Source organism: Mandrillus leucophaeus, unplaced genomic scaffold, assembly GCF_000951045.1.
Source record: "Mandrillus leucophaeus isolate KB7577 unplaced genomic scaffold, Mleu.le_1.0 Scaffold109, whole genome shotgun sequence".
Taxonomy (NCBI): domain Eukaryota; kingdom Metazoa; phylum Chordata; class Mammalia; order Primates; family Cercopithecidae; genus Mandrillus; species Mandrillus leucophaeus.
In genome coordinates, this window is record NW_012099098.1 from 2,251,287 (window position 1) to 2,262,201 (window position 10,915).

General features: G+C 47.2%; 1 protein-coding gene across 6 annotated transcripts in view; it reads right to left on the reverse strand.

Annotated features, from left to right (window-relative positions):
• RALGPS1 (Ral GEF with PH domain and SH3 binding motif 1) overlaps positions 1 to 10,915 on the reverse strand; it is a 265,288-nt gene that overhangs the window by 50,525 nt on the left and 203,848 nt on the right. For all 6 annotated transcript variants that reach the window (XM_011988521.1, XM_011988499.1, XM_011988490.1 and 3 more), the window contains exons 8-10: positions 9,266 to 9,403; positions 6,693 to 6,786; positions 422 to 489 (exon numbers count right to left, since the gene is read on the reverse strand). In XM_011988521.1, coding sequence (XP_011843911.1) covers positions 422 to 489; positions 6,693 to 6,786; positions 9,266 to 9,403 — 300 coding nt within the window. The remainder of the gene's footprint in view (positions 1 to 421; positions 490 to 6,692; positions 6,787 to 9,265; positions 9,404 to 10,915) is intronic.

A 10,915-nucleotide genomic window follows, 5' to 3' on the forward strand; every position in this document is an offset into this window, starting at 1 on the left:
CCACCTGCACCTGGTGACACCAAATATCCTGGGCATCCTCCACACCCCTCCAGGGCACACCCCTCCAAGCCTGGGCAGCAGCCCTGCTAAGGGTCCAGAGAGCCTGGAGAAGATGGTGGGGCTTTCTCTACCTTGTGTGCACTCCCAACTTGGGGCTCTGATCCTGCCTCTCTTGGGGTTGTTCAGGCCCAGGCTCTAACACTCAGGATCTTCCAGGGAGCCCCGGCACAGGGGGGAAGCACACAAGTCCTGCATGATCAGGAGCCTGGGCAGACTGGTGCAGGAGGGCTGTGAACAGGGAGAGCTGAGTCTGCTAAGCTGCAAACTTCACTTGCCCTTGGGCTCCCCAGTCAAGGCCAACTCTGGCAGCCACAATTAGGCTATGAAGCGGGTTTGCTCCCACTCGAGGTAGCTACAATACCTGCAAGATCTTCCTTGGAAGAGACTAGTCTTGGAGAGCTGCTTCCTGGTTCGATTCTGAGCGACAGTCTGAAAACAAAGATTTTCATAAGATCAGATGGGCTCTGGTTTACCACACGGGAACCTATTTGGGGCTGGGAAAAGCTACTATGGTCACAGAAGCCAGGAATACTGAGAGATCTGCTCCAGATCACAGTCACTTCCCTCTGAGGTCTCCAGGGGGTTTCCACAGCCAAGAAACAATGGTTAAGAAAGACAAAGTGAAAAGGACTTGAGTATGTCCTACTGTCTACTGAGCACAGATGTGTTCACTCTGAACCAGTACATTTTCTAGATGAGGAAACTGAGGAGTGGTGAGGTTAAGCAGTTTCCCCAAATTCATAGGATTAGCAAGTGGCAGAGAAGGGGATCAAACCCAGGACTGTCTGACTCTGAACCAGAGTTAGTTTTTTCTTCTTTTTTTCTTTTTCTTTCTTTTTTTTTTTTTAGATGAAGTCTTGCTCTGTCGCCAGGCTGGAATGCAGTGGCGCAATCTAGGCTCACTGCACCCTCCGTCTCCTGGGTTCAAGTGATTCTCCCGCCTCAGCCTCCCAAGTAGCTGGCTGGGAATACAGGCATGCGTCCCCACCCCCAGGTAATTTTTCTATTTTTAGTAGAGACAGGGTTTCACCATGTTGGCAAGGATGGTCTCGATCTCTTGACCTTATGATCTGCCCGCCTCAGCCTCCCCTTTTTTGAGACAGAGTCTCGCTCTGTCACCCAGGCTAGACTGCAGTGGCAAGATCTCAGCTCACTGCAGCTTCTGCCTCCCAGGTTCAAGTGATACTCGTGCCTCAGCCTCCCGAGTAGGTGGGATTACAGGTGTGTGCCACCATGCCTGGCTAATTTTTGTATTTTTAGTAAAGACGGGGTTTCGCCATGTTGGCCAGGCTGGTCTCGAACTCCTGAGCTCAAGTGACCAGTCTGCTTCAGCCTCCCAAAGTGTTGGGATTTACAGGCATGAGCCACCACACATGGCCTCTGAACTGGAGTGTTTAATCATTACACTGCACTCCCTGTCATCAGATGCCCTTAGAGAGGGACAAGGCAATGGACATGCTATGAGGACTGGCCCTCCAATATATCTTTTTAAAGCACTGATTAAGAACTTCTGGGTGAAAATGACAGAGTGAGACTAGATACCAGACTCTCCCTCTCCTTCCAAAACCAACAAAAAATTATAAAAGCTTATGAGTAAAAGAACTCACCAGGTGCAACTAAACAAGGGCAGGGGAGTAATTTAAAGCCATGAACTTCAAAGAATTACAGTCAAGGAAAGAAAAAGAGGATTCTGAAACTGGACTAAGAGTTGCATCATGGCATGGCTCCTGTCAAGCCCAATGAGGGGTCTCACTGGGTCTGAGTGGGGGTCCTTATCATTCCCTCTGCTGAATGGCACCAGATGCTGATGAAATAGGTCGCGAGCACGGCAGCTCCTCTGATGGAAATGAAGCCTCCATGGGGCGTGATGGGAAACCTGAGGGTATGTCTAGGAATGGGATACAGCTCCCCAAAGAGGTGAAGGACACTCCAACATAGGCCTTTTGCCAGAACCCACATATGTGAAACAGACTGCTTGCTTACTGCCTCCACAGAGCCTGAGCCTCCTACTCCCCCAGGCTACAGAAAAGGAGAAAAACTGAAACCCCTGGACCTCCCAGCTAGCAGTAAGGGGTTCCCCTCTCACACACATGGGAGGAGGGCCAGACATCTCCCCCACCCTCATATGAGAGCCGTGGAACATCCAGACAGAGCCGCTCAAATGGGAGCCAGAAGAAAAGAAATAGTATGGCAATACAGCCAACATCCTCTTACAAAAGAAGGAAAGAACAGGTGAGCAGTGCCCAATGGCCCAACCAAGAACGCAGCCCCAGGAGCAGAGGAAATCCCCGCAAGTGCTTAGAGCAGTGGAACAACTTATTAAAAACACAAGTAAAACAAAACCTGAAAAATGAGATGCTAAAACAAAACTTGAAAAATGAGATGAAAAAGGAGATTGAAGACCTAGGGGGAACAAATCCAGGACTGAAATAAGAGAGTGCTGAATGAATACCTAAGTAGAAACAGACAATCGCAGTGACAGCTGATGAACAAGGTGGAGATTGCCGCTGTTAGCAAGAAGTGAATGGATATGACGGGCGGAGAGCATCCAACACGGATTCCTGGAATCCCTGGAAGAGAGAAGCCACGAAATGGCACAGAAGTGGTCAAAGATACGAACAAAAGGAGTTTTTCTGCCATGAAGAAAGATGACGACACCATGGTCTGGGGAATCTGGTACAGAACCCTCTACTCTGAGGCATTCTCTTATGAAGCTTTTGAACTTTAAGGAATTCTTCACCTACCCGGCAGACAAGACCCTTAACAAGAGGGAAAAAAACAAAATCAGCTGGGTTCATTCTCCACAGCATCACCCAGAGCCAGAGGCAATGGCACACGGCCTGCAGCGCTGAGGGAGAGAAGCAAAGGAGGGCAGCCAGCAGGGCCAGCCCCAGTCCAACGCAGGCATTTCCCTGAGGGAAGGCAGGGTACGCGGGCCCTGTGAGCACTTTTATTTTTTTGGTGGAGCATTGGTAGAGGGACCTACTTCCTGATGAAATGCAGCTAAATAAGGGACTGATTAAAATAAAGACTCCAGGAACGGAGAAGCTATGGGGAAACAACAGGTGGTAAAAACTGAATCTGTTTACAAATGGTAAACAGTAGGAATTCTGATTCCTGAACAAGTTTATGTTATAGACTTGGATTATGTGGTAATAATAATATAACTAACAAAAAGTTGGAAGCTGGTGAAGTAGAGGTTAAGGAAGGGAGAGAGGGCTAATATTCTCATCTTTCATAACCAGAGTTGGCTGACACTGTTCACAATGGAAACCTAGTTAAAGTAAAACTTACTGACTCAAGCCTCCTAATGTTTTTCCTGACTTCTTTTATTATTATTATTATTATTATTATATTTTTTTGTTTTGTTTTGTTTTTGAGACGGAGTGTCACTCTGTTGCCCGGGCTGGAGTGCAGTGACCGGATCTCAGCTCACTGCAAGCTCCGCCTCCCGGGTTTACGCCATTCTCCTGCCTCAGCCTCCCAAGTAACTGGGACTACAGGCGCCCGCCACCTCGCCCGGCTAGTGTTTTGTATTTTTTAGTAGAGACGGGGTTTCACCGGGTAAGCCAGGATGGTCTCGATCTCCTGACCTCGTGATCCGCACGTCTCGGCCTCCCAAAGTGCTGGGATTACAGGCTTGAGCCACCGCGCCCGGCCTATTATTATTATTATTATTAGTTTGAGATGGAGTCTCACTCTGTCATCCAGGCTGGAGTACAGTGGCACAATCTCAGCTCACTGCAACCTCTGCCTCCCAGGTTCAAGTGACTCTCTTGCCTCAGCCTCCTGAGTAGCTGGGATTACAGGCGCGCGCCACCATGCCTGACTAATTTTTGTATTTTTAGCAGAGACGGGGTTTCACCATGTTGGTCAGGCTGGTCTTGAACTCCGGACTTCAGGTGATCCACCCTCCTTGGCCTCCCAAAGTGCTGGGATTACAGGTGTGAACAGGCATGACCCACTGTGCCTGGCCCTCTTTTATTAACCTTAGAAGGCTCTTTTGGAAAATAATCTCTCTTTTGGTAAACAAACATTTATTTAAAGAGTAGCATTTTTTTTTCACATTTCAGTTTTTTTCTGGTTAAATTAAAATGAAATTAAAGTTAGTATTTTAAATTAAAAATAGCCAGTGTAGTAGAATCCAATTTTAATATTCTATCCTTCCATCCATCCATCTATCCATCCTTCCCTACATATATATACATTTCTATGCATAGAAAAATGTCCCAAAGTATGTTTACTTAATGCTAATGGTCATGCTTTCTAAGTAATGGGAAATCGGGTAATTTTTCTTAAATAAAATAAAATAGAATAAAGGCTGTGGGAAATAAAGCACCGGTTGGACCTCTTGGCATAATATATCCAAAGCAGAGAGGGGAGAATGTCAGCAATGCAATGCCACCAATGTAATAACTAAGCCATTGCATCCTTGTGGGTGAGGAGCCAGCCTCCAGATGTGACTTGGGCCACAGAGTGTGGGTCCTCAAGCAGAATCACAGGCTCTACCCATCTCTTGCCCCTTGGAGCCTGGACCTCCCTGGGAAGGAACTCCCTCAGTGGTCTGAGGGCCGGGGGTGAGAATGCAGGCTTCCTCCCTGGGTCTGTCCACTTTGACCACAACAAAGAGCCTTTGTAAAAAGCCAGGCTGACTGTTGTTTAGCATCAGGTGCTGGGGTGCTCAACGTCCTTCAGAGTAGAAGGAGTAATTACTCATGATTTGCAGCTTGTCCAAAGATTATCTCATGGTCAGAAGTATTTATAGGCCATTTTTCTCTCTAAAGCATATCAGTGTTAATGAAAAACCACTGTCTCCTTTATCACAATACCGGTGCGTAAATGGAAAATATTACCCCAGAAACTAAGTGGGAAAAATTTTGTACTGCAGGGCACTCTTTTCAGGAACAGCAAATGCTTTGTAAATAAATAAAATGAGCTTGCTTTGTGGCAAGCATAATTTTAATGGTAATCTCTGGCTTTCATCTATTGTTGTTACTATTATGTAACAGATCACATTTTCATATTATATTTTAACAAATTATTATATAAAACAACTAAAAGCATTATGTCTATGTTCCAAAAGAATCACCTAGGGAGCTTTGAAAAAATAAATTTTCGGGCCCCACCCGAGACATAGGGCTGGTTAGAGAGTTTCCCAGGTGACTCTGGTTCATAGCCCCGGCTGCAGACCACTCCTGTAAAGCTGACCAGTGGGCACTGCTTGAACATCCGTTCCCCTTAGGGTCTTTCCTGGTGAGTCAATTGTGGGTAATGTGGGGGTTGCTCTGTTCTCTACTTTTCACTACTTAGATGAAGACCATGTAGTCTGGCTAATCAAATTCATGGACACAAAACTGGAAGAGATAAAAAATTTACTGGATAACAAGATTCCAGGGAATCATGGCATATTGGAAGCCATCAAAAGATAAGATTTAAAAGAATACAGATGCTCCTCAACTTACGATGGGGACACATCCCAATAAACTCATCATAAGTTGAAAATATTACAAGTCAAAAATGCATTTAATACACTTAACCTACCGAACACCATAGCTTAGCCTAGCCTACCTTAAATGTGCCCAGAACATTAACATGAGCTTACAAAATCATCTAACACAAAGCCTATTTTATAAGGAAGTGTTGAATATCTCACGGCATTTATTAAATACGATGCTGAAAATGAAAAACAGACTGGCTGTATGGGTATTCAAAGTACAGTTTCTACCGAATGTGCGTTGCTTTCCCACCACTGTAAAGCTGAAAAACCATTAAGTTGAGCCATCCTAAGTCGGGGACCATCTGGGAACGTGAAGTTGACATTTAGGTGGTAAATGATTGATTACAAGATGGCTGGGACTTGCCTTAATACCAGGACATACGAAAAAGTACTGAGGTTCTTAGTCTCAAGCTGAAAATGAGCCAAGAGGACTTCCAAGCAGTATGGCAGACAGGGTTAACATGAAAAATCCTTCTTTTCCCTCCAAATACATAGAAATGCTGGATAAATTCCCAGATGCCACAAACGAAGAAAGCACTGAAAGCCTCAGCAGGGTTAGTGGAAGATGAGGCCAAAGGGCCCATGGGGTTGTTATGAGAACTGGGTCTACTCCACAGGGGCTCTACAGGGAAGGAGGTAGGGCCTTGAATACTGCAGAGAGCTGAGAGTTATAAAGAATTGTCTCATCCATGAAACAAGCTCTTGGAGATATGGCTAGAAGCTGTCTTGCCACCCAGCACTATGGGTGGGGGAGTCACTTGTGAGAACCAGAGCACCAAGCCTGTGCCATTCACAGCTGTGGAGTCCAAGTTCATATTATCTGTGCCATGTGGGAAAGCCACACTGAGAAGTTAACACGACACCTTCCTCTGAACCGGGGGGCCTATGAGGATGGGGCAGAGATGGGTATGAGAGCTGTTCAGACATCACCACTGTAGGGCTGTGAGGTCGAAGATCACACTGCACGCATGTGCTTGTGTGTGCTGGGGCCTGGGTGCTACTGCCGTGGACGTTGATAAGCCCTGCAGGTGGCCACTCACTGGTCCCAACAAGGGCTAGGCCACTTGCAGGGACCTGAGCGCTAAAGACAAAGGTGGGGCTGGGAGGCCTGACACAGGAGTAGGTGGGGACTTACTTGTAGTTGTCATCTTCCACAAACTTCTGGAGCTCTTCAATGTAGCGTACGGACTTCAGGTACTTCTGCACATGGGGCAGCGTGGTGAGGTGATCTGCAAAAGGTGGACCAAATCCAGAGACGTTAGACTCTCCCCCTCTTTAGGCCCCCAATAAGAAGTATAGAAATCACTGATTTCAGATGCCCCTGGGACAGCGAGACTCATTCACTCTTCCAGCAGTTGCTGAGGCTCTTTGGGGACTGGCCCTGTGCTGACTACTGGAACGTGGTGGTGGGGATCATCAGGCCTGGGTTCTGCCCTCAAGGAGTGCCCCCCAGACGACTAGGCCTTAGTCACCACACTCTGAGGTCACCATGTTTTTTTAGCCAGGAAGGAGGAGCTGTGCCTCCACTCAGATATCAGGGGCTGGGGAAAGATGGCTCCCTGGCCTCCAGAACAGACCAGAGCCAGGTGTCTGTGCCCTAAAACAGGTTTCCACTGGGGTAACTGGGCAAGCCTCCTATACCTACCCACTAGCTGTGTGACATGAATGCAAGAATGAATGAACAGACCCTGCCCAGCCAGGTGTGGAGGCCTAACCCAGAAGCTGGCCTATGACTGGAACTGCTGCATCCTAGGAAGAAAGGGAGGGGTCCAGGCACCCGAACATGCCTGTGCCAGGCTCTGCAGCAGGTAATTTTACAGGAGTCATCTTCGTTAACCTTCACACCTGCCTCATGTGGGAGAAACAATATCCCCATTGCACAGAGGAAGAAACTGTGGCAACCTGCACAGGTCGCATTGCTGGGAAGGGCAGAGCTGGGTTTGGACTCCAGGTGATGGGAGGCTTCTGCCACATGGTGTTGCCCATCTCTGGAGGGACTGGTGTCAGCTGCTCTCTGCAGACCTTCATAGTCACTGCACTCCTTCTGATAGGGCCACTGGGTGGGACAGAACAAGCCAAGAGGAGAGGTGGAGGGAGTAGAGGAGGTCATGAAGAGGAGCAGAAAAGAGGGTGGGGAGGACCCTCGCTTTCTGGGGAGGTGCATCCAGGTGTAGCAGGAGCACCTGATGGCTCTGGCCCTTCATAGCGAGATTCTGAGCAGATCATTTTGTTTCTCTGAAGCCTCAGTGTCCTCTCTGTGAAGTGAGGATGACACCTGTTTCACAAAGCTGATGGTGGAGATGGCGCAGGTGAAGGTGAACAGTGGTGAGAGAGCATTTGCTGGGCTCTCGTGAAACGCCAGGGACTGTGCTAAGGGCTCTGCATGAATCCTATCTCCATTTTCATGCATGAGAAAACCTTCAAGGGGAGAAAGTGACTTTTCAAGAGACAAAGCTGGAATAGGAACCGGAGTCCATCTGACCCTGAAGCCCATGTCTGTGGTTGCTCTGCTGGCCAGCGGGACAATAAGTGTCCATGTATTTGTGTTGGAAAGGGCCTGGGCAGGCGAACCCTGCACTGGGAATACAGGTGCCTCCTACCCTTCCTGTCAGAGGAAAGCTGCCCTGAAGTGTGGGAACCCCCACCCTACCTGGGGATGCTGTGCAGGGGCTGGTGAGCAGGGCTCTTGCTTCGGTGAACCCACCCTGGCTTCCCCGTGACATTCCCAAACAGAGGCTGTGGATTTTCTCACACCCTATGCACAGCAGGTGAGGCCGGGTTCCTTCCTACCACCCCCCTTTGGTGCTTCCAGACTTTTACTCCTCTGCCGTTTTGTGAAAGCCTTGCTCCCCAGAGGCAGGTGCCTAGAGCCCCACACCCCATGCACCACACCCCCTTCACGGCTGACTTTGGCTGACTGGCCGCCTGCTCATCAGTGCTAATTCCCAGAAGACTTGAGCACCTGGCTCACAGTCAAGCTCCACACCCCAAGTCTGCCATCTTCTCGGGTAAAATCAATCCCCACATGGATGGCCCATCCAGCATTCTGACATCATCTCCAGTGATTTTCTCCATCCCTCTTACACACCCACCATCATGGGCACACTGTGGATCTGGCCACGTGCAGCAGAGTGTGGCCAAGTCCCTTACCACATCGATTCCCTTCTCCTAGGCCCACAGCTAGATTATATTTCCTAGCCCCTGTCAGCAAAAGTGGCCTGCACTGGCCACTAAAACCCTGGCCCATAAAACCCACCCTTGTATTGTTCTCTCTCATCCTGCACCTGCCAGCTGGATGCAGTGGAGGATTCTGAGGCCATGGAGATGGCAGAGTCACAGAAGAAAGAAGACTGATCCCCGAATCTGCTTGGAGGAGAGCTGCCCAGAAAGCTCTTCATGAATGAATGACCCAGGAGCCAGAAAGACCTGGGCTCTGCCACTCACTAGACGTGAGATTGTGGATGGACAAGTGACTAAACTGTTTTCAGCCTCAATTTCCTCACCTGTAATACAGAAATAGTAACACCTAGTTTGCACAGCTCTTGAAGATCAAACCTATGTATAAAAGGATCTAGTACATGTTTGATGCTCAAGATATTAAAATGAAGAACTTTGTAATTCTTTGTCTGGTTTCTAGAGCTTTCTCACTGATAGGACCCAAATTTCAATGAGGCAAGATTTCACAATTCTAACAACAAGGGTACTAACCATAGCTGCAGGAAACTTGTAAATCAGCAATTATTCGAAGAATATTGTTCATCTGATTGGATCTTTGTTCGTTTTCCATGATGCTGCCTGAGGCAGGATATGCAGAATCAATGTAGATTAAATCCAGAAGATAGATTCCTAAAATTAAAGAAGATATTTCATGACAGAAGGAGCTTATCACAAACCAGAACCAAATAGCACAAAACAGTACTGATCTGCTAAAAAAAAATATAAAGGATAACTTATGGAAAACTGAGATAATCTTTGGACTTTAATTCTAATCCTGATTACTAATTTTTTCACACAGCACTGCCCAACTATAAATCAAACATCTGAGCAACAACCACAATGTATGCCGGCAAGATTTCAGCGTTTCTAGTTCAAATACTCTCCAGCAATAAGGCTTTTACCTACAACCCAACCAGAAAATAACAGGACATGAAAGGGCTGAGCACTTGTCTCTTACCAACTGCTGAAGTTTAATAGGTCTAAGGTGCCATGTCCAGGAGAACACCCATTTGGGCTGAATTCAGTTTTTCCTTTATTTGCCCAGCTGTCTGTCTATTTGTCTGTCTGTTCCCCCACCTCCACCTCACCATACATTAACTAAGAAACAAAAGAAAAAATTTAAAAAGTAACAGCTCTCAGTACAAAGAACTAAAGCTAGAGAATTTGGCCAATGGTGCTTAATAAGAAAATAAGATGTGAAATAAAAATACCGCTATGTTACAGAAATAGTAACATCTAGTTTGCACAGCTTTTGAAGATCAAACCTATGTCTAAAAGGATCTTAATAGGATCCATCACAGGCCAGTGATAAGCTGGGGGGATCTGAGGACAAACTGCCTGGCTGGGGAAGGGGAAGGGCTGCTGGCTATGCAGCCACTACACAGTTCTTAGCTGGCTGACTAGCTGCAGGGCCGAGCTCCAGACCACCTGGAGATCTGCATGGGCCAAGGATGGAACATCCTTTCAGCTGCCCTCCATGAGCACTGCTATTGTGCCCACCACACTGGCAGAGTTGGGCAGGAGAAGTGACATAAAGCAGAATTCAAGGCAGAAAACATTAAGCAAAGCAAGGAAGAGGGCTTGCTCTAAAAAACAAAAGTCCAGGTGATCGAGAATATCCAATGGTTACAAATTTCTATGCATAAAGAAGTAACACATCAAATTATACATAGTAAAAAAAAAAGTTAGAAATGAAAAGTGAGTTCAAGGAAAACACAACCATAGAGAGAGGCTTTGGTATATCTCTTCCAGAATTTATGTAAGTATATATGTATACATCATACACACACATATATATATACACACATATATACATACATATATTGATGCAGTGATATAGTATTACAGTAACAAAGCTAACAAGCTTGGGGCAGAGCATGGTGGCTCATGCCTGTAATCCCACCACTTTGGGAGGCCGAGGTGAGTGGATTGCTTGAGCCTAGGAGCTCGGGACCAGCCTGGGCAACATGGCAAAACCCCATCTCCACCAAAAACGAAAAATTAGCTGAGCATGGTGGTGCATACCTGTAGTCCCAGCTATGTGGAAAGCTGACGCAGGAGGATTGCTTGAGTCCAGGAGGAGGAGGCTGCAGTGAGCTGAGATCGTGCCACTGCACTCCAGCCTGGATGACAGAGCAAGAC